Source organism: Pan troglodytes, chromosome 18 (assembly GCF_028858775.2).
Source record: "Pan troglodytes isolate AG18354 chromosome 18, NHGRI_mPanTro3-v2.0_pri, whole genome shotgun sequence".
NCBI classification, from domain to species: Eukaryota; Metazoa; Chordata; class Mammalia; order Primates; family Hominidae; genus Pan; species Pan troglodytes.
In genome coordinates this window covers 13,526,165-13,554,069 of record NC_072416.2, presented here as the reverse complement: position 1 = coordinate 13,554,069, position 27,905 = coordinate 13,526,165, and the positions used below count along the sequence as shown (strand labels likewise).

General features: G+C 48.6%; 1 protein-coding gene across 48 annotated transcripts in view; it reads right to left on the bottom strand.

The window, feature by feature from the left end:
* The window catches only part of CIITA (class II major histocompatibility complex transactivator), a 71,641-nt gene that overhangs the window by 31,766 nt on the left and 11,970 nt on the right, over positions 1-27,905 (bottom strand). For 13 of the 48 annotated variants that reach the window (XR_010152264.1, XR_010152265.1, XR_010152261.1 and 10 more), the window contains exons 2-10: positions 9,710-9,856; positions 9,374-9,469; positions 6,406-6,468; positions 6,136-6,216; positions 3,578-3,622; positions 2,952-3,098; positions 2,335-2,478; positions 1,242-1,406; positions 325-393 (exon numbers count right to left, since the gene is read on the bottom strand). Coding sequence is in view for 41 of the 48 variants with exons in the window: in XM_009430298.5 (XP_009428573.1) it covers positions 325-393; positions 1,242-1,406; positions 2,335-2,478; positions 2,952-3,098; positions 3,578-3,622; positions 6,136-6,216; positions 6,406-6,468; positions 9,374-9,469; positions 9,710-9,856 (957 nt within the window). In the remaining 7 variants the exon portion in view is untranslated. Of the gene's footprint in view, positions 1-324; positions 394-1,241; positions 1,407-2,334; positions 2,479-2,951; positions 3,099-3,577; positions 3,623-6,135; positions 6,217-6,405; positions 6,469-9,373; positions 9,470-9,709; positions 9,857-26,529; positions 26,554-26,741; positions 27,613-27,905 lie in introns of those variants that run through there. The other 35 variants (XM_063796630.1, XM_063796623.1, XM_009430291.5 and 32 more) reach the window with 16 other exon arrangements.

The window sequence follows — 27,905 nt, the reverse complement described above, 5'->3', positions numbered from 1 at the left end:
CCATCCTCATCAACTTCTCACTTCTTCCACTCACTCACTTCATCATTCGCTTGCCCCTCATTCATTCTCTCAGCCTGAAAATGAAATGTTAACACCCAGTGCAGGCTTATTGAAGGGCAATAAATATTATTTGAGGGAGTGGTGGAGTGAATGGTGAAATGATGGCATAATCAAATAAGTGAATGAATGAATGAATAAATAAATAAATGAGTGTGTGAGCCAACAAAGAAGGGATTGAATAAGCGTCAAGTGAATGAGCAATGTGAAGCCAGATATGGGCTTCCATCTCCAGCACCCAGGGCAGAGAGATCCCGCACCACTCACCAGGCCATTTTGGAAGCTTGTTGGAGACCTCTCCAGCTGCCTGGCATTGGGTGGGGGACGTCTTGTGCTCTGGAGATGGAGAAGCAGGTGCCAGATTTAGGGTGAGGGTTACCCCTGGGGACCCCCCTCCCTCTGGGCCACTTAGTCCTTACAGCCTTCATGGGCTGAGTTTCCCAAGACGGAGGTTATAAGATAGCGTCCTGAGGCTGTATCTAGCTCAAATATGTCTTTCTTTGGCCAACTGTACTTTTAAAAATTTCACTCAGGTTTAAAAAAGAAAATCACAATATCAGGCTGGGTGCAGTGGCTCACGCCTGTAATCCCAGCACTTTGGGAGGTCGAGGCAGGTGGATCACTTGAGATCAGGAGTTCGAGACCAGCCTGGCCAACATGGTTAAACTTGTCTCTACTGAAATTACAAAAATTGGCTGGGTGTGATGGTGCACACCTGTAATTCCAGCTGCTCCGGAGGCTGAGGCAGGAGAATCACTTGAACCTGTAGGGTGGAGGTTGCAGTGAGCTGAGATCGCACCACTGCACTCTAGCCTGGGCAACAGAGTGAGACTCCATCTCAACAATAAATAAATAATAAAATAAAAATTAAAAAATCACAATATCTATGTAAAAATCAGGGTTTTCAACTTCAAAAGATCTGACCACATTGTCTGGCTTTTCTGCTGGGTAACAAGCAGCTGAAGGCTGATGGCTGTATTTGGATGGGATGTGGATTCTCTAGCTGTCCATTCCCCCACAACCATGCCTCCACTCCCTGGAGACCCTCCCTGTCCTGACTGACCCCTAAACATGACCTGTTGTCCCTACAGGCAGCTTTGCTTGTGGATCTTATTTGAGACAATTCCTTCCCCAGGGCCTCGATCCTGCTTCTAGTACCTCTCACAGGCCCTAAGGGTCCTTACCTGTCATGTTTGCTCGGGAAGTCAGGGCAGGTTCAGGCATGCTGGGCAGGTCAGTGGCTGATGGAGCGAAGGGGCTGGTGGAGCCTGGCCGGTCTGGAGATGTTGGGAGGCCATGGACAGTGAATCCACTGGGAGGGGGTACTTGGCTGGCCTGGGGCACCTCACCTACATTGGGGGTGGAGAGGGGTGTGAGAATAACCAGGTATTGATTCCAGAAATGCACTTGGGTCACCCCTACTCCAAACTGGGCTGTGGAGCTCAGGAAGTCTGGAGAGAAGAGAGTAGAACTTCCAAAGGAAGATATTTCAGGACAGAGCTGAAGAAAGAGCTCTGGAGTTACGTCTAACTCCTGGAACCTTGCTTTTCCAATCTGTGAAATGGGTGCAATTAGCTCATAAGGAGCTTAGGGCAGGTACTACTATTGCACTCTTCCTGCTGTGTGGTCAGTGCTCATTTTCCTAGATATCAGGAACTGCTTCTCTGCTTCTGAGATACCAGTGCATTATACTGAAACTGTCATGCAACCATGAATGGATGCTCTGGACTTGAGTGGAAGCATCCTCCTGGTCTCATCCCTGACAGCCCAAACACACCTTCCCTGAGACAAGTCATAACCCCTCAGTGTCGTGGGTCAGTAGGGACCATTTTACTGATTAGGAAACAAGACAAATCAGAGAAAGCTATGCAAGGATGCACACCAAACTATTCACATCAGTATACTAAAAGAGTGAGAGAGACAGTGAATTCTTGTAAACATCACTTATCATTAGCTTATTAATGAGCATGTATTGATGTTGCAATTTAAAAACAAAAACATTTAAAAAAATAAGGAAAAACTAAGGGTCAGAAGGGGAAAGCAACATATGGAAGGCCACACAACCACTCTTGGTCATGCACCCAGACCACCTCAGGAATCTCTGCTCCTCTGCTTTGATTTTTGGGAAATAGGGACAGAGAAAGTTGTGCTGGGGAGGGAGGATCATGAGAAGGTGCTAGGGCACCACTGCCAAGTGCATGGAGTATGGGGAGGATGAGGTCAGGGAGTAGTCAGGTAGGAGGGAGAGGTGGTCGGGGAGCCAGGCCCTGCACTCACCATGGTAGATGAATATACTGGAGACCCCTGTTCCAGCCTCAGAGATTTGCCAGAGCCCATGGGGCAGAGTGGAGATGGTGGGGACAAACTGGATGGGTCCCTCAGGGAGATTCAGGCAGCTCAACGAGGAACTGGAGGAAGGCACTGCAAGAGACAAAGGCAGTGAGGTGGGATCTTGCATAGCACCTGTGTTTGCGATTCTGCTTTTGCTTATTTGATTAATGTCTGACCCCCCTAAAGGGCCCTAATTTCCCTAAGAGCAGTAGCTGTTTCTGTCCTGCCCTGATGGAATTCTTAGCACCTAGCAGAGCAGTTGGCACAGAGAAGGGGCTCCATGAAGAGCTGATGAATGAATAAGGCTGGCAGATGAATGCTCTAATTGGTGGAGATTCCCTCCTGATGCTCGCACGGATGTGTTTCCTTCTGAGGCATGTTCTCTGCCAGGGATTGAGCTGACGGGGGCCCCAAGGATAAAACTGGCTGGGGCAGAGGTGAGTGACACTGATAGGGTTGGGGAGAGGTGAGGTCCAGTTCCTGACAGTCCTTGCCTTAGTGTCAACTCCTTATCCACCTCCCAAGAGGGACAAAGCCCACCCTCTCCAAGCCCCCTAACATACTGGGAATCTGGTCGGTTTTCTCCAGGCGCATCTGGCCGGAGGCTGGCTCCTGGTTGAACAGCGCAGGCAGTGGCAGGCAGGGCAGGGTGGAGCAGTCGCTCACTGGTCCCACTAGGAGACTGCCAGTCACCACAGTGGGGGGTTCAGCTGTGAGGAAGTGGGCTGTGTTAGAGGCTGGGTGCTTGGAGGGGCCTTCCTGGGATGGGGAGGGCCCTGGAGTGGCATGGATGTCTCTCCTGACAGAGGAAATGCTTGTCATCTTCTCAGCCCTGGCTGCAGCTGTGTTGATCAGCAACTGCTCTGTGCCAGGCAGTCCCCCAGTCCTCTCCTTGTGACTTGGCTCTGAGAGCTATGCTGAGCAGGACACTAGGGCCTCCACACGGAGAGCTGGGGCAGAATAGAACCTATGAACAATCTGTTAGCTCCAAGCCCCTACCACCTTCCACAAACAGTCGTGAGCCCCTTAGAGGACTCTAAGGGGCCCCAAGCTCTCAGGCTCTACCCAAAGAAGGGCAGGGGCTGCACCATGCACCGTCCCCATCAGACTTGGGCCAGGAGTTCAATCTCTTCCATCCCCTCCCCAAGGCATCCACCCTTCCCAACCCCAGCCCACCTGCCCCGCACACCTGGCTTCCAGTGCTTCAGGTCTGCCGGAAGCTCCTCTGGGAAGGCTGCAGAGAAAACATGTGATCAGCTGCCCCAGGGAGAGGATGTCCCAAGCCAGAAGGGGCTCAGGACTCTAGCAGGCTATATGGCCTTAACTTCAAGGCTGGGAAGTGGTCTTGGGGGTCCATTTTCCTCCCCTTCCTCTAACCATTCCAACCCCAGCTCCTTGGCTTGAACCCAAACCCCATCTCAAACCATACCAGGCAGTGTAGCAGCAGAAGAGGCCGAGTCACAAATACGGACACAACATGGGTTTGAGCCAAAAAACAAAACAAAACAAAACAAAGGAACCTGCTTTTGAACCGCTTGCTAGCTGTGTGCCTTTGCAATGCAGCTTCTCTGAACCTTTGATCTCACACCTATGAAATGGGGGTGGTGGTTCCTACATTGCAGGAGTATGCCAGAAATCAGTGAGTGAGTATCACGCACTCACAGCAACAGATTAAAAACCCACGTGTCCCTTAGCAAGGGACTGCTTAAACAAATTATGGTTCATCTACCCAACGAAACACCGCATGGCCTTAAAAGAAAGGATGCTGAAGTACACGAGGGGAAGTGTAAAACTGCAATTTACATTTGAAATGTACATTGAAATGTACCAAAAATATAATGAATGGGTGTGTGGATGGATAGAGGGATGGACAGATGAATAGAGATGTGATAAGATGAATAAAACCCAACATTAATTGTAGAATCAAAATGGTACATGGTGGGTATATGGACGTTCATAGTACCATTCTTTCACCTTTATTGTATCTTGAAAACATTTTTTTTTTTTTTGAAACAGAGTCTAGCTCTGTTGCCCAGGCTGGAGTGCACTGGCGCAATCTTGGCTCACTGCAACCTCTGCTTCTTAGGTTCAAGCGATTCTCCCGCCCTAGCCTCCCTGGTAGCTGGGATTACAGGTGTTCACCACCATGCCCGGCTAATTTTTGTATTTTTAGTAGAGATGGGGTTTCACCATGTTGACCAGGCTGGTCTCAAACTCTTGACCTCAGGTGATCTGCCAGCCTTGGCCTCCCAAAGTGCTGGGATTACAGATGTGAGCCACCACGCCTGGCCGAAAACTTTCACAACAAAATCTTGGGGGGAAATATTTATCAAATGAAAACATAAAGAAGAAAAACAAGAAAAGAAAGAAAATAAAGAAGCTGCTGAAGATAGGACCATGTCCTCTCCCTCAATAATATGGAATATGACCTCCCAGACAGGGAGTAATGAAGTAAATGAAGAAAGCAAAGTGCAGAATAGTGTAAATAAAATGTGGTCATTTGCATGGAAAATTAAAGCAAATACAGGAGCTCGCTTTATTTCTGACAAGGCAAAAAGGAAGCTGGTCACATAGGTTGACTAAGACAGGAGCAAAACTGAGGGACTACAGAACAGGAGTGGGAGGGAGATTTTTTTTTTCACTGAATATTCTTTTGGTTGTTGTTGTTTGAGACAGAGTCTTACTCTGCCACCCAGGCTGGAGTGCAGTGGCGTGATCTTAGCTCACTGCAATCTCCACCTCCTGGGTTCAAGCGATTCTCCTGCCTCAGCCTCCCGAGTAGCTGGGATTACAGGTGTGCACCACCACACCCGGCTAATTTTTGTATTTTTTGGTAGAGATGCGGTTTCACCATGTTGGCCAGGCAGGTATCAAACTCCTGACCTCAAGTGATCCGTTCCCCTTGGCCTCCCAAACTGCTGGGATTACAGGTGTGAGCCACTGTGCCCAGCCTTCACTGAATATTCTTTGCACTTTTAAAATCTCATACCCTGTGTGCGATTCACCTGTTTAAGAACTGAATAAATAGATACAGGGCTTACACATGGTCAGACCCATAATAAGTACGCAGTTAACTGTTACACCCATTTTACAGATGTTTTCATTCAACAGATATCTATTGAGGTGCTACTGCATACCAGGCACTGCACTAAATGCTGGGGAAACAGTCATGAGCAAGAAAGACAAGGTCCCTGTCCTCACAGTGGGAGAGCAAGGCGTAAAATATGTCCAGATGGTAATGAGTGCTAAACTGCAAGGAAAAAGACACACAAGGTGAGAATAACTGGGCTAATCTACATGGAAGGATGGTCAGAGAAGGGTTCCAGGAAGAGGTGACAGTTTAGCCAAGACCAGAAAGATTCAAAGGAGTCAGCCATGGGAAGAACTGGGGGAAGGGCATTCCAGATAGAGACTACAGCAACTGCAAAGGCCCCGAGGCTTGAAAGGGCACATGGGTTACAGGAGTGGAGAAGCTGGTGGTGGCTGAAGTGTGGTGTCTCATAGTGGGTTTGGAGAGGGTGGAAGGGCCATACAGGCCTTGTGGCATGTATTTTGTAGCCATTGGAGGGTTATCAGGGCCATGAAATAATCAGATGTACATTTTAAGGCTCCTGTTGGCTTTTAAAGGGCCTCCCAACCAGACAGGACTTAGCTAGGGAAGGAAGTTGGACCCACAGCAGGCTTTGGAGTCAAGGAAAGGCCAGGTCTCAAGCAAGGCTAGGTTGGTTCAGGGAGGGGCTCACTCACGTCTTTTCTGACTTTTCTGCCCAACTTCTGCTGGCATCTCCATACTCTCACCGATCACTTCATCTGGTCCTATGTGCTCTACTTTGAGAAAAACCAGAGACCAACTCACACAATCAATGAAAGCCCAAGGTGAGTCTCTATTGTCCCCACCTTGGGGAGAGGGGTCTGACTGCCCATCAATGAATGGTCATCAGGTATTAGGGCACCCCCCAGGGAACAAGGCAGGAAATGCAGGCTGAGCCAAGACCTCCCCACCCACCACAAACTTACTGAAAATGTCTTTGCTCAGGCCCTCCAGCTGGGAGTCCTGGAAGACATACTGGTCCAGTTCCGCTGCCCAGACAAGGAAAAGCGCAGTCAATCAACAAGGTCTAACTGAAGGCCTACTGTGTGCCAGGCCTTGGGCTGGGGACCCTCTGGGCCTGGCACACAGTGGGGACTCAAGAAATGTTTGTTGAATGAATGAATGATCAAACAAATGAATGAACACTGACACTCCAGGGGCCCTTAATCTAATCAAAAGGGTGAGGTATGTATCCATGAAAACTTATCTACTGCTACAAAGAAGAGCAAGGCAGAATGGTAGAGTTACTGCAGGATTTGAGTTCAAATTCCACCTCTACTTTCCACTAGCCCTACTAGCTGTGCAATCTTGGGCTAGTTAGTTAACCACTCTGGGCCTCCATTTTCTCATCTGTGAAAGATGAATAAATAATGCCTACTACCCAGGAATCGATGGTGATAATTAGAGGTTCTACATCTAGAGCATCCAACACAGTAGCTGGTATACAGTAGGCACTCAATAAATAGTGGTAACTATATAAAGGGGTACATGGCTCAGAGCCCTTGGAATATAGGCACCATGACATGAGGTCCGAGAAAAAAAGTTTATAGTGGAATAGGGCAATCAGGGAAGGCTTCCTGGAGGAAGGGATCCTGGAACCAGGCCTTGAAAGATGAGGCAGAGTCTGGGAGAAGGAGAACAGATAGCTTTCTGGGTCACAGTGGCAGAGTGAGGAAAGATGTTCAGAGTATGTTTAGGAAACCCTGAGAGATAGGTGACGGTGGTAGAAGTTTCATGCTGGGGAAATTTAGGACTTGATTTTATAAGCAATGTGGAGCCATAGAAGGCTTCTGAGCTGAGGAATGGAATGATGGCCATAATGAAGGTGATGAAAATGAAGATGATAATAATGATGGTGATAATAATGATAATGGTGGTTGTGGGGTAGTACCTAACATCTACTGAATGCTTACTCTATGCAAATTCCTTTTCTAAATGCTTTACACATTGTAACTTATTCAGTCTTACAACCATCCCATGATGGTGGGTGTGATTATTATCTCCATTGTACATATTTAGAAGCTAAGGTCATATTTCAGGATGCTGCAAAAGAATACTTGCCCAGGCCTGGGCTTCACCTTCCAGAAGCAGAGAGAAAACCCACAGACTTGAGGAGCAGACTTGGGTGAAGCTGCCTGTTATGACGTGAATGTTTGTCTTCTCCAAAACTCATGTATAAATGTAATCCCCTATGTGGCAGTATTGAGAGGTGGGGCCTTTAAGAGGTGACTGGGGCTTTTCCTTGACGAATGGGTTAATCCGTTCATGGATTAGTGGATAAACAGGTTAATAAATTAATGGGTTGTCATGGGAGTAAGACTAGTGGTTTTATGAGAAGAGGAAGAGAGACTATCACACCGAAACCTCTTGCCTTGTGATGCCCCACACTGCCTTGGGACTCTGCAGAGAGTCCTCACCAGTAAGAAGGCCCTCACCAGATGCAGCCCCTAACCTTGGACTTCTCAGCCTCCACAACTGTAAGAAATAATTTTTTTCTTTATAAATTACTCAGTGTCAGGTATGTTGTTTTAAGCAACAAAAAATGGACTAACGCACTGCCTCACCTATTTGCTTAGACAGCTTTCACTGCCTGTGGAGATGCCACTAAGGGGGGAAAAAAACACCCAAATCCTATGACATGCCCAAATCCTTAATGACTGCCTCCAGTTGTGAGGAAATGTGAATGTCCTCAGCCCCAATCACTTCTGCTTCCCCCATGTAAATCCCCAGGAAGGGAAGGAAGCAGTCAAGCTCTCAGTTCTGTAATTTCTGAAACATGAACAATTACTAGTCTCCTCCATTTTCTTCCTTGGTATGATTTTCAATAAACTGTGCTCTGGGGAAAAATTGGCCACATTTGGATCAAGCACAGAACTGCTGAATGCTGCTGTTCCTGGGTTGCCAGGAAAAAGACCACTAAGAAGAGTTTTGCAGGTTGTTCACTGCACACAGGTGCCCAAGCCAACAAAGAAAATGGGGGCAGGACTCCGGCTTGTACTTTGATGGCCAAGCAGTTACTTCCTGGTAGGGGCTGCATCCTCCAGAAAAAGGCCACTTTTTTCTATTTCAACATAGGCTCTGTATGAGGTGGTGGTGATGCTGGTGAGAAGGGATTCTCTATCCCACGTCTCTCCCCCAAAAAACAAACCACTAGCAGCAACACCACCACCACCTCTCCCCAAGAGTCCTGCCCTTGTCTGAAAGCTGTAGCTCTTCTTAAGGCTACAAATTAGCTTCTCTGCTTAAGCCTTAGCAAATCTTCCAACCCCAGACACTTTCTTTTTTTGTGGTTAAAAATGGAGACTTTGAAATGAGAAAGACCTAGATTAGAATTTCAGATCTGCACATTACTATCTCTAATGCAAACTTGGGTAGGTCGTTTCACCTCTCTAAACCTCAATTTCCTCATTTGTAAAAGACAGAAACTAATAATATGTATTTCCTTTGTTGTTGTAAGGATTCCAGATGATAATGTATGGACAGCAATGAGCATACTATGAGTATCCAGTAAATGCTAGTTATTACAAATACTAGAGTAGCTTGGCTAAGGAGCTGGGAGGAAAAGGGAAAGAAGTGTATGGTATGGGCTTTGTAGAAAGGATGGACAGAAGAGCAAGAAGCAGAAATGCATATAGAAATGGAGGTGGAGGATGTAAACATGAGATTTTGTTTTCTTGGTGGTCATTAGTGAAGGGGCCTATTTCCCCCACTGGCCTCCATCTCCCCTCTCTTCCCTGGAGTCTCCGTTCCTCCAGCCATTGCTCCGCATCCCCCTTGCAATGATTTCTGTGGGAGGGGCCTGACGTGGCTCATGATGAATGGGTGATATTGACAAGTGGCAGCAAAGAACTCTTGCCCTTGATTGTCCTTTTCTGGGCTCAGGTGCTTCCTCACCGATATTGGCATAAGCCTCCCTGGTCTCTTCATCACCTTCCATGTCACACAACAGCCTGCTGAACTGGTCACAGTTGATGGTGTCTGTGTCGGGTTCTGGGAGGAAAAGTCCCTTGGATGAAGAAGGAAATTTCTGGAAAGAGGGCTGGTGGGGAACGAGGGAGAGGCGGGGCAGGGCTGGGAGATCATCCCCATCTGCAGAGAGCGTCCCACAGACGTGGGAGCTGTCCGTGGTGCTGACGGGAGCACAGGGACCAGAATTTCCCCTGATTGCCGTCTCTACAGCAAGCTGAGTGGTGGGGGATACCGGAAGAGACCAGAGGGAGGAGGGCCCACCTGAGTAGAGCTCAATCTCTTCTTCTCCAGCGAGGTCCATCTGGTCATAGAAGTGGTAGAGGCACACGGGGTCAGCATCGCTGTTAAGAAGCTCCAGGTAGCCACCTTCTAGGGGCCCCAACTCCATGGTGGCACACTGTGAGCTGCCTGGGAGGGAAGACAATGCTCAGTCACCTCACAGGGTGTTGGAAAGAGGCAGAAAATTGACACCTACAACAACTCCCAGCTGGTGAGGGCTGGGGATGAGAGGGAGTGAATAAAAGCGCTCATTCAGCACCTCTTATATGCTCAGGGTGGTGGAGAGAGGAAGCCACATTCCCTTCCTCCAAGGAACTTACAACCATATGAGAAGATACCCAGGAGGTAGAAAAGGGAACTGGAAAGTGTGGATTCCATCAATCTCACACCAGAGAGTCAGGAGACCCGTCCCACATTTGGCAATGCCATGAGTGGTAACAGCTAAGATTTATAAAGCACCTCCTATATGCCAGGCACATGAGCTGGCACATTTAATACTCATATCAGCAACCATGTAAGGAAGGTATTATTATTATCCTCACTTTGCATATGAGAAAACCGAGGCTCAGAGAGGTGAAGTGATTTATGTAAGGAAACCATGTCCAAGTGGAAGCAGGATTTGAACCCAGACAGTCTGACTGAAGCCCTGCATTTAACCACATTGCTCTACTGCTTTGGGTGGACTTGAGCAAGTCTCTGCTCCTTTCTGTGCCTCAGTTTCCTAATATGTAAATTGAAGGAGTCTGAGCAGATTCTAAGATTTCCTCATCATTTGTTGAAGGGCATATTAAATACTTTTAACACTATTTCATTTAATCTTTAAACAATCCCAGATGTGGATACCTCAAATATCCTGACATGATCATTATACCTTCTATGCATGTAATAAATATTCACATGTACCCCATAAATATGTATCATATTATGTATTAATAAAACAAAAGAAAACAAGAAAAACCAGATATATCCACACAAAAACCTATACACGAATGTTCACAGAAGGATAATTCAAAATAGCCAAAATATAAAAACAGCCCAAATATCCACCAAAAAATAAATGGATAAACAAAATGTTGCTTATCTATACAATAAAGTATTCTACCATTAAAGGGAGAAAGCACTGATACATGCTGGAACATGGATGAAACTTAAAAAAAATGCTAAGTGAAGAAACCAGACACAAAGGGTCACATATTGTATGATTCTATTTATTTGAAATGACCAAAACAGGCAAATCCATGGAGACATAAAGTATAAGGGGCGGGGCATGGTGGCTCATGCCTGAAATCCCAGCACTTTGGGAGGCTGAGACAGGAGAATCGCTTGAGCCCAGGTGTTCAAGACCAGCCTGGGCAACATAGCAAAAGCCTATCTCTATTAATTTTTTTTTTAAGAAAGAAAGCATATTAGTGGTTGCCTAGGGCTTGGCGGAGAGGGATTTTGGAAGGAAATGGGGAACAACTGCTGATGGGTCTGGAGTTTCTTTAGGGGGTGATGAAATGTGCTAAAATTGACTGTGGGGATGGGAGATGGTCACACAACTCTCTGAGTATTCCCAAAAGAACACTGAACTGTACTTTTTTTTTTTTTTTTTTAAGATGGAGTCTCTGTCACCCAGGCTGGAGTGCAGGGTGCAATCTTGGCTCACTGCAACCTCTGCCTCCCAGGTTCAAGCCATTCTTCTGCCTCAGCCTCCTGAGCAGCTGGGATTACAGGCGCCCACCACCACACCCAGCTAATTTTTGCATTTTTAGTAGAGACAGTGTTTCACCATTTTGGCCAGGCTGTTCTCAAACTCCTGACCTCAAGTGATCCGCCTGTCTCCTCGGCCTCCCAAAGTGCTGGGATTACAGGCATGAACTGTACTTTTTAAGTGGGCAAATTGTATATGTGAATTACATCTCAATAAAGCTGTTAAAACCTAGGAAGTAAGCATTATTGTCTCCATTGGCAGATGAAGAACTTGAGACCCAGAGAAGACAAGCAGCTTCCTCAAGATCATGTAGCTCTTGCTGGGGAAAGCCAAGCTGAAGGCTCATCTGTGTGGCTCTAAGGCCTCTGCCAGGATCCGTGGTTCAGGTCCATCTTTCCATGGTATATTCATTTCCCAGGGCTGCTGAAACAAGGTACCAGCATCCAGGTAGCTCAGAACAACAGCAGTTTATTCTCTCAAGGTTCTGGAGGCCAGAAGTTGAAGCCAAGGTGTCAGCAGGGCCACGCTCCCACTGGAGGCTCGAGGGGAGAATGCTTCCTTGCCTCCTCTAGCTGCTGGGAACTACTGGTGATCCTTGACTTGTGGTCTTGTGGCTGCATCACTCTAAACTCAGCTTTAGTGGCCACATCACCTACTCCTCATGTAGCAAGTCTCTTTCTCTTATAAAGACACTTGTCATTGGATTTAGGACCCACCTAGATAATCCAGGATGATGTCATTTCAAGATCTTTAATTCTTTTTTTCCCTTCTTTTGAGACAGAGGCTTGCTCTGTTGCCCAGGCTGGAATGCAGAGGCGCTATATCGGCTCACTGCAACCTCCACCTCCCAGTTCAAGCGATTCTCCTGCCCCAGTCTCCTGAGTAGCTGGGATTACAGGTGCTCACCACCATGACCAGCTAATTTTTGTATTTTTAGTAGAAATGGGGTTTTGCCATGTTGGCCACGCTGGCCTTGAACTCCTGACCTCAGGTGATCCTCCAATCTCAGCTTCCCAAAGTGCTGGGATTACAGGCATGAGCCTCTGCACCCAGCCCCTTAACTTAATTCTATCTGCAAAGACCCTTTTCCCAAATAAAGTCACACTGACAGGTTCCAGGGATTTGATATGGACATATCTTTTGGGGGGCCACCTTTCAACCCACCACACATGACATGCAGATGAAGGCTGGAAAGAAACAGAGGGAGCTTCCTGGAGGAGGTAAGAGGAGAGCTGGCCCTGAAGCTGGAAGACCAGAGGGAGCCTCCTACTGCCCTGTTCTGGGCCCAGAAGAGAATACATTGAAGAGTAAGCTCATGAGAAAACACACACTCAACTTGCCATCCCATTCCTGAGACTCATTTTCTTTTTCTTTTTCTTTTTTTTTTTGAGACAGAGTCTCACTCTGTCGCCCAGGCTGGAGTGCAGTGGCGCAATCTTGGCTCACTGCAACCTCTGCCTCCCGGAGTCAAGCAATTCTCCTGCTTCAACCTCCCAAGTAGCTGGCATTACAGGCACCCGCCACCATGCCTGGCTAATTTTTTTATTTTTAGTAAAGATGGGGTTTCACCATGTTGGTCAGGCTGGTTTAGAACTCCCGACCTCAGGTGATCCACCCGCCTTGGCTTCCCAAAGTGCTGGGATTACAGGTGTGAGCCACCACACCCGGCCCAGAGACCCATTTTCTTTCACGCATCCACAGCTTTCACTGCCTGTGTAGAGGCTCAGCACAGACCCCCGGATGTCACAGAGAATGATCTTTCCAGTCCAAGCTGGGGCACTGGCTGGGGCCACTTGTTCATGACGGTTGAGCGGGGGCTGCAGGAACCCAAACATAACCGGCTTGCAGCGAGATCCCAGCCAACCATGACTAGAGGAAGCAGAACTGAAAGATGGGGCCACCGCCCTTTTCCTGGAGCAGGGCCAAAGCTGGGAGATGGTTGGGGGTGAGATGCTCCACCTCTCCCAGCCCCTTGGTCAGGGACACAGGCACGAAATCTGTTCTCTCAGAGCAGTGAGAAAAGACACCTTTGCCCCAGCTCCTGCCTGATGCCCGCCTCCCATTCCACCCATGCTCTTTATTAAGAACCTACATTGCAGCAATCTGCCTCCTCTTTGAGGCAGTGTGATCTCGTGACAAGAGCTCCAGACTGATCCTAGCAACTCCATGAATGAGTTGTGTGACTTTGGACTTTGGGCCATATCTATAAAATGATTCCATATCTATAACATTTCTATAAGATAATTCCATATCTATAAAATAATAAGTTACCCAAACTCAGTTTTCTCACAGGGCATTGGGTCTGCCAGGGACCTTCAAGCTTGACCTCTTTCCTTCACTCTGCAGATGACAAGACTGAGACCCCGGGAAGGACGTGACTTGCACAAGACCTCATAGCCTGTCGGTGGCTGCCCCTGCCCCTTCTCCCCCACTCCCCCCACCAAGACTCCCAGGCTGGTGCTCTTTCCCCCCAGTCAAAATGTTCCCAATGAAATGATCACCCTTGTCCTGTCTGGGCTCAAGCATAGAGACACAGGTGGTATCACAGATGGGGGATGGTGGGAGGGACCACAGGGAGGAGCCTGGAGACATTTAGCCCACCCCCACTTATTGATGAGCTCTGCTTCAAACTCTGGATGACACTGCTGTGTGGTTAAGCACACAGTCAGAGAAATAAATTGAGAAGGGAAAGAAGGCAAGTATTGTGAGCTTTGGGGTAAAATTTACCAACTTTGAGACTACCCCTACCTACCAACACACTGTAACCTGGGCAAGTTCATCTTTTAAACCACTTGGAGTCTCAGTTTCCATATCTATAAAATGCGAGTAATAATTGGCAACTCACAAGGATTAGGGGAGCTAAGTCACGCGGAGCCCTTAGCAATGGGACTGGCAATCAGTAAGTGCTGAATGAACAGAAGTTTAAGGCAGCACAGCTTCTACATGGTGAGTATAATATGTGTGATGGCCATCATTATTAGTTTGCTTCTTACGTTCGTGAGAGTGACAAAGGGACCCTTTTCCTTCCATTTCTTCTGAGGTCAAACTTTGTGAAGCCGAGCTTTCTGTTCTTTTACATAAGGGGACCCTGCAGACTTCATAGGAACAAGAAGGGCCCCATAGGCTGGGCATGGTGGCTCACATCTGTAGAAATTCCAGCACTTTGGGAGTCCAAGGCAGGAGTATCACCTCAGTCCAGGAGTTTGAGACCAGCCTGGGCGACATGGCGAAGCCCTATCTCTACAAATAACACAAAACTTAGCCGGGCGTGGTGATGTGCATCTGTAGAACCAGCTACTCAGGAGGCTGAGGTGGGAGGATCGCTTGAGCCTGGGGAGGTCAAGGCTGCAGTGAACTGACATTGCACCACTGCACTCCAGCCTGGGTGATAGAGCCAGACTGTCTCAGAAAAAAAAAAAGGCCCCCACAGCCAGCAGGGCAGCTTGGATGGTCTGGCCACGCCCCCCATCACCACCACTGAGAAGTTGCCTAGGGAAAAAGTCACCAGAGGGCCTAAGATCTGCGTCATTGGCTCAATCTGGACAAGAAGAAACCCCCTCCCAGAAGCCCCCGATACACATTTCAGCGCCCCACTTCCTGCTTCCCTAAGACCGAAGCCTGCACCTTAAGCACTTCCTCTTGGGTGATCAAGGATTTGCAGCTCACAGTGGACTTCTGCCTCCATCCTCCACACCATCTGAGTTCCCAAAAAGCTCTGGGGAAAAGGCAGGGTAGAGTGTTATGCCCATTTGAGCTTAGAGGAGGTTCACACGCCTCAGTGAAATGGCTTGTCCAAGGTCACGTGGTTTAGGAGCTTGCATCTGAATTCTGGCTGTGATGCCTTAGCCAAGTCGCTTGACCTCTCTGAACATCAGTTTTCCCAATATTAGATCCGGAGAATGAAGATTGCCTTGCAGCCCACCACTTTGGGAGGCCGAGGCAGGCAGATCACTTGAGGTCAGGAGTTTGAGACCAGCCCGGGCAACGTGGTGAAATCCCGTCTCTACTAAAAATACAAAATTAGCCGGGCATGGTGGTGTGCTTCTGTAATCCCAGCTACTTGGGAGGCTGAGGCAGGAGAATCGCTTGAACCTGGGAGGCAGAGGCTGCAGTGAACCAAGACTGTGCCACTGCACTCCAGCCTGGGCGACAAAGTGAGATACCATCTCAAAAAAAAAAAAACAAAAAACAAAAAACAAAAAGATTGTCCTGCGGGATCATCAGAAGGCCAAGGGGAGGTCTGTGTGGGGTGCCAGCTACGTGGGAAGCCTACAGTCAAAGGAAGCCCATTACATTAGAGGGTGTCAAAGCTGAAATTCAGGCCCAAGACTCTAGATTTCCCCACAACGCCACAGCTGCCTCCCAGTCACACCAAGATCTACTTGAATCTTGGCATGGGACCTTCCTCTATCCCCAGAGCCAAGTTTCCTATGTCTATAGATGCTTAGGAAGTGCTTCAAAGGTCCCTTCATTGGACTGTTTCTCCAACCCACATTGCCAGAGCGGGATGGAGGGAAAAGATGGCCCTGATCATCCTGTGGCAGGAGACAGAGCCCTTCAGCTCTCCCTGAGGGCAGGGACCGAATCCCTCTAGCTCACCTTCTCCCAGCTCTCAGCATGTTTCTGCGTATGGCAGCCTCTCTTCATTCGTGGCAATGATATAGAACTAGAATTCACAGTGTCCAGCAAGTGCCAGGTACCAAATGACATGACTCGTAGGCATTACCCCATTTGGTCTAACTTACACATCAGCTATTTGTATTCCTGTTTTTCAGATGAAGAGACAGGCTCAGAGAGATTAGTGGGCTGAGATTTGAACCAAACTACCCATCTCCAAGGCCTCAGCCCCCTCTATAGCCTTTTTGAATTGCTCTTGGCCCCCCACCACCCCGACGAGGGAAGGCGTGGGTGGCAAGACAATTTCTCCTTTTGAGGAGCCATGTGGGGGCAGGGCAGAGGCGCGGTCTGTGTCTTTTTGGTAAATGGGCAGTATTTTTAGAAGGTCCTCTTTGAAACTGTGCTTCCCCCTGGGCCACCACCTTCCACATCCAACTCGAGAAAATATTCCTGATCGTTTTGCCATCAAAAGTCCTTTTTGGGGTTTATTTTCGTCCCCACTTCACACTGCATGCAGGATTTGAAAGGCTAAGTGTAGACGCTAAACAGGTGTCTGAAATAACAATTCACCTCTCTCTCCCCCGAGGGAAATCAGGTGTCGCCAGAATGTTCTAACTCAGACTTAAACTATCTGAAGATCAGTGCGTGCATCTCTTCTGTGCACAGCATAACGTTCCATCTCAGCTGGTGGGAGATGAATGGGAGCTCAGATGGTGAGCTTTGGGGTGAAATTTCCCAACTTTCAGGTTATCCCTACCTACCAACGCACTACAATCTGGGTAAGTTCGTTTTTTAAACCACTTGGAGCCTCAGTTTCCTTATCTGTAAAGTGGGGGATAATAATTGGCAACTCATAGGATTAGGGGAGTTAAGTTGCATGGAGCCCTTAGAAAGGGGACTGGCGACCAGTAAGTGCTCAATGAACAGTAGCTTAAGGCAGCACAACTTCTGCATGGTGAGTACAATATGTGTGATGACCATTTTTATTATTAATGTGCTTCTTACCTCTGTGAGAGTGACCAGGGGAGATTTCTTTGTGTCTGGGGCTGTGCTAGATGCCTTGCATTTACTATTCTGTTTCAACTGTTAACGGCAACTCTGGGAGATTGGTGTTATTATAGCCATTTTACAGACGCAGGCGCTGAGATTACGTCCAGTTCATTAGATGTTTTCTTCCCAGACGCGGGGAGTCTATCTTTGAGGGTCTAAGGAGGCACTGCAAGGGAGAAGGAGGCTCTTTTGCTACCCCTAAAAGCCTCCAGCACTGCTCTGAACTGTGATTAAAGAGCATGAGAAGGAGGCCAGGGGTGGTGCCTCACGCCTATAATCCTAGCACTTTGAGAGGCCGAGGCTGGCGGATTACTTGAGGTCAGGAGTTCAAGACCAGCCTGACCAACATGGTGAAACCCCGTCTCTACAAAAATACAAAAATTAGCTGGGCGTGGTGGTGGGTGCCTATAATGCCAGCTACTTGGGAGGCTGAGGCAGGAAAATTGCTTGAACCTGGGAGGCGGAGGTTGCGGTGAGCCGAGGTCACGCCACTGCACTCCAGCCTCGGTGACAGAGCAAGACTCTGTCTCAGACAAAAAAAAAAAAAAGCTTGAGAAGGAATACTTCCCTACTCTTGACCATGAACTTCTCCTCCTGAGGAATAATGGGAAGACCTCTGAACTGTGTGCCTAGAGACATGGTTTGAGTTTCTGCTCTGCCTTTGATCCTGAGTACATTACCTTAGCCCTCTGAGCCTCCGTTTCAACGAGTGTTGGAGCCCCTTCAATTGAGTCTTTTTGAGATTCTGATTCCTCGTTGCCTGGCAGTCTTCTCCTTTTCCTTTCCCCCAAGGCCCCCCCAACACCAACCTGCTCCCCAACCTCATGACAAGCTGCTTCCGGGGGCCAAATGGTGTTGGGAAGCCAGGGGCCTAGGAATGCCTATCTACCACGACCAGACCCCAAACAGCTTCTTTGTGGGGGTAGTAGCTCAAATGAGTTCCGCTTTTGCTCATGCACCCTGTAGTCCTCCAGATAAACTTTAAGAAACATCTCTCACTTTTCCCCTCTAAAGCTGTAAAACAATGATTTACTGAGCACCCCGTAAGAAAGTCACTGAGCTCAGTTCCTTACGGGCCCCAAAGAGGTTTACCACACAGTCCCTGCCAAAGAGGCTTGCAATGTAGACCCAGATGATATTTTAGGAGAGAGACAAAACATAATAATAGCATAGTGGTTAAGGGTGCAGGCTCTGGGTTCAAATCTCAGTTCCACACTTGCTGTGTGACTTTGCAAACGTTACTCAACCTCTCTGAGTCACAGAATCGACTGCATTTTGTTGGCACAGTGCTTACCTCACTGGGTTGTTGTGATTTGCCTAAAGTGACTTAGCGAGTAAGTGGTACTAAGATGTAAACTCCAAAAATAAAACAGTAAGGTGACACTTGATACTGTACAACTGGCAAAAGTTAGACATCTGGGAAATGCCAAGTGTTGGTTACACGGGTTTGTGGTAATGTAGATGGATGGGGCCGCTCTGGAGAACGACCTGGCATCATGTAGAATATCTAAGGATATGTAGATCCTACCACCTGGCAATTCAGCTCTTGGGTCTATATATCCTGAAGAAATGTTCCCACAACTCCCCAGGAGAACCCATCTGAGGATGGTTACTGCTGTGTTATTTGTGGTGACAGAGAGTTGGAGGTCACCTAGGTGTCCATCACTGGGGGTATGGACAGGTGAAAAGTAACCACTGCACTCCATAGAGAACAATGTCCGTGATTAGAAGCAAAGATCAAATGCATCAGAAGCAAGGCAAGTAGATCCTTAAAACATAGTACAGAATGCAAAAGTAAGAAACTGTGGCCAGGCATGGTGACTCACACCTGTAATTCCAGCACTTTGGGAGGCCGAGGCGGGTGGATCACCTGAGGTCAGGAATTTGAGACCAGCCTGGCCAAGATGGTAAAACCCCATCTCTACTAAAAATAGAAAAATCAGCCTGGGTGACAGAGTGAGACTCCATCTAAAAAAAAAAAAAAAGGCAAAACATGTTTTATAAGAGCACATACAAACAGAAAGATACACCTGAAATGCATTAGAATGGGCACCCAGTATGGGAAATAGGGACATTAATGAAGAGAAAACCCTCATGTGAACCAAAGATCATAGTGTACCATGACCTGGGCTGCACTGGGCAGTTAATCAAAGGTTTAAAGGCCCAAGGGTTGAAAAGAAAAGAAACAAAGGAGGATTCATGGGGTGAGGTTGGTACCTCTATGGCTCACCAACAATAGGGCCTGCACAGAGCCTGGTACCTATAGATGTTCACAAAGAAACAAACCTCTGCTCTTGCCACCCCATAGGCTGTCTGGGGATGGCTTGATTTGTGCCCAAGAGCCCAGGATCCTGGGGAAGAGATAGGAACATGCTGGACTTGGAGCAGGATGGGGGAGGAGCTGGATGTAGAGGAAGAAGCCCCTCACTCTCCAGCCTGCTGTTTGCAAACCAAGTGTAGATATCCCAGGAGAATGAGACAGAGAGAGGACTTAAGAGAAACTACTGGTCTCACTCAAGACTTTCACTTCCTGGAGTGGCACGAGGAGGTCACAGGAGATGGAGAGGAAACTAAGGCATGTAGCAACACTGCAATGCTCAGGGGCTTATGGGCCTGGAAACAGTTGCAGGATCTGATCATTTGTCCTCAAGGCAGGGAGACTAGAAGACGTGCGCGCATGTGCCTACATGCATGGGTGTGCATGTATATGTGTGTAATGGGGGCAGGAGGTCAGATGAGCTTCATGTCAGGAGAGGTCTGGAAATATTGCTATTGGTTGGCTCTAAATCCCCTTTCTGACCTGCAAGCTCCTCAGCTGTGCCACAGGGGCTTGGCTGCAAAATCAAAAGTTGAATCCAGTCGATAGGCCTATTTGTTTTGTTTCCCAAGCCAATATAAGTGTGTGTGTGTGTGTGTGTGTAAATCACCATCACAATGTCTCTATATAGAGTACACACAATTGTTACCAGAGGCCCCACTACTCCCTATTGCCTTCTGCCTGGACACATTTTACATCATTATGGCCCCTTTGGTATTTGGATTTGCCACCCTTGGCTTGGAGGCCCTTGCAGGTCCCAAGATAATGGCTTGGGAGGGATGGGTGACTGGGGCAGGGAGAGGCAGGATTCAATTGTGTCCTGTCCTGCAATGGAATTGAGGTGTACAGTAGGGTCTTTTTCTACAGAGGGTCTTGGAGGGGACTGGCCCTGGGTACCCAAACAGGCCAGTTCCACACAGAGAAGGAGCAGGAAGCACTAAAGTTGCAGCATCTGGGGTGTTGGGTGCACTTTCCCAGCTCTGCTGCCAGCTCAGATGGAAAGGTGATTAAGAGGTAAGCTGTCTGAGATCACACCTGTAATCCCAGCACTTTGGGAGGCTGAGGAGGGAGGATGACTTGAGGCCAGGAGTTTGAGACCAGCCTGGGCAACATAGTGAAACCCCATCGCTTCAGAAATAAAAGATACAAAAATTAGCTGGGTGTGGTGGAGTGCCCTTGTAGTCTCGGCTACTTTGGAGGCTGAGGCAGGAGGATGGCTTGAGCTCAGGAGCTTGAGGCTGCAGTGAGCAATGACTGTGCCACTGCACTCCAACCTGGGCAACAGAGTGAGACCTTGTCTCATAAATGAAAGGACGAATGAATGAATGAAAGAATGGTAAGCTCCCTGGGAACTGTGGGATGCAAAGAGCTGCTCCCTGCTGACACCTGCCTGCTGCTCCTTTTTGCCATCCCAATTCCAGTACCCTTGAATGGATTTCCATTGCAGCTCCCTGCCCTTTGGGTTTGAACCAACCAGCCTCTGGCAAACAAAGTAACTTCAGAGCAGGAAAGTGAAAAACAAAGCAAAATTGGCTGCAATCCCTAGCCAAAGGGCTTCTCAGCAGTTGGAGGCAGGTTAAAGAAAGAAGGACAAGCTCAGTCATGGAAATGGCGGTGTTTACAACAGCCTGGTGGGATGGAATTGACCCAGGAGTCATGAGACCTGAGATCTGGGCACTGCTCTGCTTCTGAGAGGCTGTGTGACTTTGTGCAAGCTCGTTCCCCTCTCTGGTCCCCAGGGCCCTCATCTGTTAAATAAGAGGGTCACACAAGAGCAGTGGTTTTCAGATGAACTTTTACATGGATCCTAACTTCCTGAACAGGTGAAGAGAGAGCGCTGTGGTTAAATAGGATTGCCAGAGGCTCCATTACTTCCTATTGCCTTCTGCTGGGACACATTTCTCACCATTATGGCCTTTTTGGTTCTTGGGTTTGACATCTGTGGCTTAGAGGCCCTTTTCAGGTCCCTTCTAGCTCTGACTTCTGGAAAGATGATGGCTTGGAAGGGATGGGTTATTGGGGCAAGGAGAGGCAGGATTCATTTCTGTCCTTGAAACCTCTCTTGCCTAAAATAAGCTGTACAGAGTACAATTTAAAAGCACAGCTCAGCCTGGGCGTGGTGGCTCATGCCTGTAATCCTAGGACTTTGGGAGGCCGAGGTGGGTGGATCAGATCACTTGAGCCCAGGAGTTCGAGAGCAGCATGGTCATCATGGCAAAACCCCGTCTCTACAAAAAATACAAAAATTAGCTGGGCATGGTGGTGTGCATCTGTAATCCCAGCTACTCAGAAGGCTGAGGCGGGAGGATCACTTGAGCCTGGAGAGGTCGTCAAGGCTGCAGTGAGCTGTGGTTGTGCCACTGCACTCCAGCCTGGGTGACAGAGTGAGACCCTGTCTCAAAAATAAATAAATACATGAAAATAATTAAAAAAAATAAAAACACAACTCCACCAAGTGAAAGAAGCCAATCTGAAGAGGCTACATACCGTATGTCTCCAGCTATTTCTCTGAAAAAGGCAAAATGATGGAGATAAAAAGGTCGGGGGTTGCCCAGGGTTATGGGAGAGAGAGGGAGGGATGAATAGACAGAGCATGGGGATCTTTAGGGGAGTGAAATGAGTCTGTGTGATACTATAATGTCATATACATTACATCATGTATCTGTCCAAACCCACAGAATCTACACCACCAAGAGTAAACCCTCATGTAAACAAACCATGGACCTTGGGTAATAATGATGCATCAATGTAGGTTCATTGATTATAACAAATGTATCAGTCTGGTGCTGAGTGTTCATCATGGGGGAGGCTATGCCTGTATGGGAGGACGGAGGTAGATGAGGGATGTGAAGGTCTAGCTTCCTTGCTGTCCCAGCTTGAGTGCTCCCTATGGGATTGGCTAAGACCTCTGCTGTGACTGCATTGCACCTCAACTCCTGCTGCTTCCCAACCCTGCTTTCTTCCCTTTTCCTTCGGGTGTTCCCTCCTGTGAATGTCCCCAGTAAACCTCCTATATGCAAATCTCCATCTCCTACTTGGCTTCCCAGACAATCTGACCTGAGACAACTTACTTCTATTTTTCCTCCAAGAGGGGCCTGGAAATCCTACAGGACCCCACAAAAGACACCACAGATGCCCCCTCTGAAAGTTCAGGCAAGCCACCTATCTTCTCTGGGTCCCGATTGAGGACACTGACCTCATAACAAGTTGGAAAATCTTAAAACTCAAACGAGCCATCATCTCCAGCTTGTGCATTTGCCAGTAAAGGGTAAACTTATTGTGGGTGAGGGGCCTGGTGGTCCCAGGATGAGAATGAAGATGAGTTGTATGAGCTGCAGCCAGGAGACCTTCAGTCCCTGTCCAGAATGCAGGGTTGGGATAAGAGTTCCCTTCCCCGCTTGCCTGGTCTGTCCCAGCTCCAGATAGCCTCCCTTCTGCATGCCACTCCTAACTGCAGTCAATGACCTGGAAAGGAGTCCAACAAGTTTTTCCTGGAAGGGAACCTGACCCTGGTGCTGGGGTAGGGGGTGGAGTGATGAGGATCTTGTGACTGCAGTTAGCAAAGCCAGGCCCCACACTCCAGTCCTGACCCATCCGGCTCTACTTAACACAGTCCCCCCACCAGCACTCTGCTGGGTGCTGGAGACCCCAAGATGAACCACGAGCCAGTCCTGCTTGCTGAGATCTGACTACGGAGTCCAGCCATTGGCAGGCTTGGCTGTGAGTGAGAATTACCTGGGAAGGGTGTTAAAAACACAGCGTCCTGGGCCTCACCCCCGGTGATTCTATTCAGGGAGTCTGCAGCCGGGCCCAGGAATCTGTATTTTCTTTCATTTTTTTTGAGACGGAGTTTCACTCTTGTTGTCCAGGCTGGAGTGCAATGGTGTGATCTCGGCTCACTGCAATCTCCGCCTCCCGGGTTCAGGCGATTCTCCTCCACCAGCCTACCGAGTAGCTGGGATTACAGGCATGCACCACTACACCCGGCTAATTTTGTATTTTTAGGAGAGACGGGGTTTCACCATGTTGCCCAGGCTGGTCTCAAACTCCTGATCCCAGGTGATCCACCGGCCTCAGCCTCCCAAAGTGCTGGGGTTACAGGTGTGAGCCACCATGCCCGGCCTGGAATCTGTATTTTCAAAAATTTATTTTTATTAATTTATGTATTTTTTTCCTAAAAAAAGGTCTTGCTCTGTTGCCCAGGCTGGTCTTGAACTCCTGGTCTCAAGCCATCATCCTGCCTTGACCTCCCAAGGTGATGGAATTACAGGCATGAGCCACTGCACCAGGCCCCTTTCTTAATTCTTATATCTTTCCTTCCTGAAGTCTTTCAGCTGCCCTCTGCTGCCATGCCCTTGGTCTAGTAGTTACCAGACCGTCAGCATAGATTTTACAATAGCTTCCAGGTCTTTCCTCTCATCCGGTTTCCCAAACTGCAGGCATTCGTCTTCCATCTTTACAATTTTTGGGGTCATATTGACATATCACCTGTTCTACAATTTACCTTAGTATTTTTCTTAAATTAACTTTTTAAAGAAACTTAAATAGACCGATTTTAAAAGAAAGCTTTCTAGAGTTGAAAGCAGGGAGTCAGACAGATATTTGTCCACCCATGTACCTAGCAAGATTATTCACAATAGTCAAGAGGTAGGAACAACCCAAGTGTCTATCAACAAATGAATGGATGAACAAAATATGGGATATCCACATATTAGAATACTATTCCGCCATAGAAAGGAATTACACATGGCACGACATGGATGAACCTGGAAGACATTATGCTAAGTGAAAGAAGCCAGGCACGAAAAGACAAATATCGCGTAATTCTATTTATAGGCGGTGTCTAGAGTAGCCCAAAACATACAGACAGGAAGTTGGAGTTACCACGAGCTGGGTGGAAGGGGCAGTGGGGAGTTATTGCTTATTGGGTAGAGTTTCAGTTTGGGAGGATGAAAAAGTTCTGGAGATGGATGGTAGCGGAGGTTGCACAACAGTTTGAAATATTTAATGCCACTGAAATGTACATTTGAAAGTGGTTAAAATGGTAAGTTTTATGTTATATGTATTTTACCATGATTTTACAAAAAGAAAACTTTTTTTTCCATGTATAAACGGAAAAGCAAAACCAAACCAACAGTATCACTTGTGGTTGAAAAAGAAACAATGTTACTAAAATAATCTCAGCTTCTTTACCACTTTGTTAAAAAGAAATCTTAGCAAGCATTAGGGCACTGTCAAACATCAGGGAAAATCAGAGACTTTGTCCTTGATGTCAGAAGGATTGAAGGAATCTGAAAACTATCTATGTCCTTCCTATGAGAATCGATGGTAACTAATGCCCCTTTCTGAACTGTCTTTTGACTGTGTGTGTCTTGGTCTTTGGAAACCTCCCATCTGCCTATGCTTTCCTCTCTGACTTTTCTCTCTCTCTTTTTTTTTTCCTGAGACAGTCTTGCTCTGTTGCCCAGGCTGGCATGCAGTGGTGCAATCTCAGCTCTCGGGTAACCTCCACCTCTCGGGTAACCTCCGCCTCTTGGGTTCAAGTGATTCTCGTGCCTCAGCCTCCCAAGTAGTTGAGATTACAGGTGTGCACCACCATGCCTGGCTAAAACACAAAAAAAGTGTTTTAGTAGAGTTGGGGTTTCTCCAGGTTGCCCAGGCTGGTCTTGAACTCCTGGCCTCAAGCAATCCACCCGCCTCAGCCTCCCAAAGTGCTAGGATTACAGGTGTGAACCACTGCTCCCGGCCCCTCTCTGATCTTTCTAAACAATCCCTTTAGGATCTATAATAATTATTCCCAATGCATGAATATTCTTTGGTGGTTTTCTAAAGTGCTTTTTCTGTACACATCAGACGTCATCAAGCAAGCTCTCATGTTTTATCCATTTTACAGATGAACCTCAGAGAGGGGAAGTCACTTGTCAGTGTGACTCAAGGCAAATCTGAGGCTAAGTCCAGAAGCTTCCTACCTCCCTCCAGCCACTTCCCTGATTGCCTGGAACTGATCCAGAGTTTCCTTGGGTTAATTTCTGATTCTGCTCTTCTCAAGGTATCTGAGGCTGGGTCTTAGGACATGAAACCAAGCCCCAGCCATCAGACAGACTGGGTATCAACAGGTTTCTCTCTGACTGCCTGGGTCCTGCCCTGCATTTGTGGAGGTTCACATCTGCTTGCTGCACTGGGCTGGGCTCTCAGTAGACCAGGGTTCAAATCCTGCGTCTGCAAACTGCTTGCTATGTGGCGTTAAGCAAAACAAAACAAAACAAAACACCTCCTGGTACTCCTTTTCTGATAGAGGTTTTGTAACAGGGAGAGTAAAGAGATGAGACCACATCAGCGCCTCCCAGTGTCTCTGACTTGAGGGACTTTTGCCCCACAAACGAACATTGGAGTCACCTGGGATAGATGGTTTAACCTGCAGGATCTCAGCCTCACCCCAGGCCTAGCCAACCGGGCCTGGGGGTGAGCCCGGGAACCTACATCCTGAACAGGTTGATCATCCCAGGTGATGTTCATGTGTGGGGAGCCTGGGATTCCCCACTCAGTCATCTCCAAAGACCCTGCCTCCAAACGTTCTGAGATTGTTGGAGACCAGGTCATCCCCTAAGGGAGCCGGGGGTTTGCAAGGTGATCATTTGTTGGAGTCAAGTTCCTTTGGCTCCTCTTTCTCCAAGAGGAAGTAGTACCTGTTTCCTTAATCTCACTCCGGAGAAGTATTTATTTATTTTTTCTTTGGAATGGGGAGCAGAAACGGAAGACTTCCTGCCAAAGTTAGACACTCCAGGCTGCGGCTGGGGAGGGAGCCATGCCTTGAACTTCTAGGCTTTTGCCACCTCTCCTGTGCCACCTAGGGTGGAGAGGGGCTGTGGGACTCAGGAGGACCGCGGCTTTTAAGAGTTCCAGACTAAGCTAAGCATGGTGGCTCCGATTCCGGCTTTCCTGGACCCCAGGGAGATCCAATCTCCCACTCCCACCCCGGCATTCGCACGCTGGCTTTCCGGGGCGCTTTAGCCTCTCTCCTTAGAGGGTGTGACTCAGGGCCCCAAAGCGAGGTAGAGAAGTGAGAGATCAAGAGATCGGTTCAGTCCGGGGGATCCCTCCCCCACCCCTCCCAACAGCACACACCTTCGCCAAGATGTTCAACGAGAGTTGAGGACTTCTCCCATCCTCTGGTTAAAGGTTTGGCTCCCTACTGCCTCCCTGCGCAGGGCCCCCCGCCTGGAGAGCCCAATACCCAAGATTCCAGAGTTAGAGATGGAATATGACCCTACAGGGAAAGTGAAGCTCAGGGAACGGCGGCCCTGGTCCAAAGTCTGGCGTACAAGAAGGGCGCGTACCTCTGCAGGATCCCGGGCGCGCGGAGTCGGCCAAGGGTGGCCGGGGGAGTGTGTCTGCTCCGCGCTCCCAGTCTGCGCTCCGGCTTCTCTGCAGAAGCTGCCGCCAGGCTTTCCTGCCACCCGCCCACGGCCCCGGAGCTCTGGGCACAGCAAGCCAAGCTCCGGGTTCCCGGCTCCTGGTTCCCGCGCAGAGTCGTTGCAGGGATGCTGGAAACGAGGTGTTTCCCGGCCCTACATTTTGCATATTCCATCCCCCCATCCTCCCAGACTTGCTGTGTGACCTTGAGCAAGTAGCTGACAGTCTCGGAGCCTCGATTCTCAGCCCGACCTTAGGGGTTACAGAGGAGACTTTGGTCACCTACCGCTGTTCCCCGGGCTCCCGCGCGCGCTGCTGGTGGCCTCTCCCTCCCGCCAGCTCTGGGGCCGCGGCAAGTCTGTGGCAGCTCGTCCGCTGGTCATCCTACCTCCCCGCCTCCCCGCAGTTCTTTTTCCCTTTCACTTTCTTTCTACAGCGCTGAGCTCGGGCCAGGCTGTGGAGCAACCAAGCACCTACTGTGGCCACCACGTGCTTTATCAGAAGTGGCATCCCAACTGCCTGGGCCATCCAAGAGGTCCCTGCCTCCAGTCGGTTCCTCACAGTGGCCAGCCCCACTTCGGGGAGAGTCCCAGGCCCCGGGCCAGGAGCCAGGAGCTAGGGAGCCACTTGGGCAAGTGATCTGCAAGTCCTGATTTGCAGGGAGCTTGTCCCCACCCCTGGGTGGGTCTCTGTTTCTCTCCAACTCAGTCCAACCGTGAAAGTGGCAAACCACCTCTGAGGGCACATGGCCCCTGAGATGAGCTAACTGAGCTATTCACTCCTCTGATGCTGGCCCTAGGGAGGAAGAGAAAATCCCTCAGGTACCTTCCATGGATGGAAAACCTGTGTTCCCATGACCACACCCCCAGCCGTGGCAAGAGCCCTGCCCGTCCTTTTCAGAGGTCTTGGATTCCTGCTGGGTCCTCCAGGGCAGGAGACCTTGAGGTGGTCACTTTCCCTTTTCAGGCCTGAATTTCCTCATCTGGAATTGAGGGAGGGGGCAAGGTTACCTCTGACTTCTCCCCCTCCAACACTTTCCCGTAGCAACTTAAGGCTGCACCCAACCACACCGGCAGACCTGTCATCAG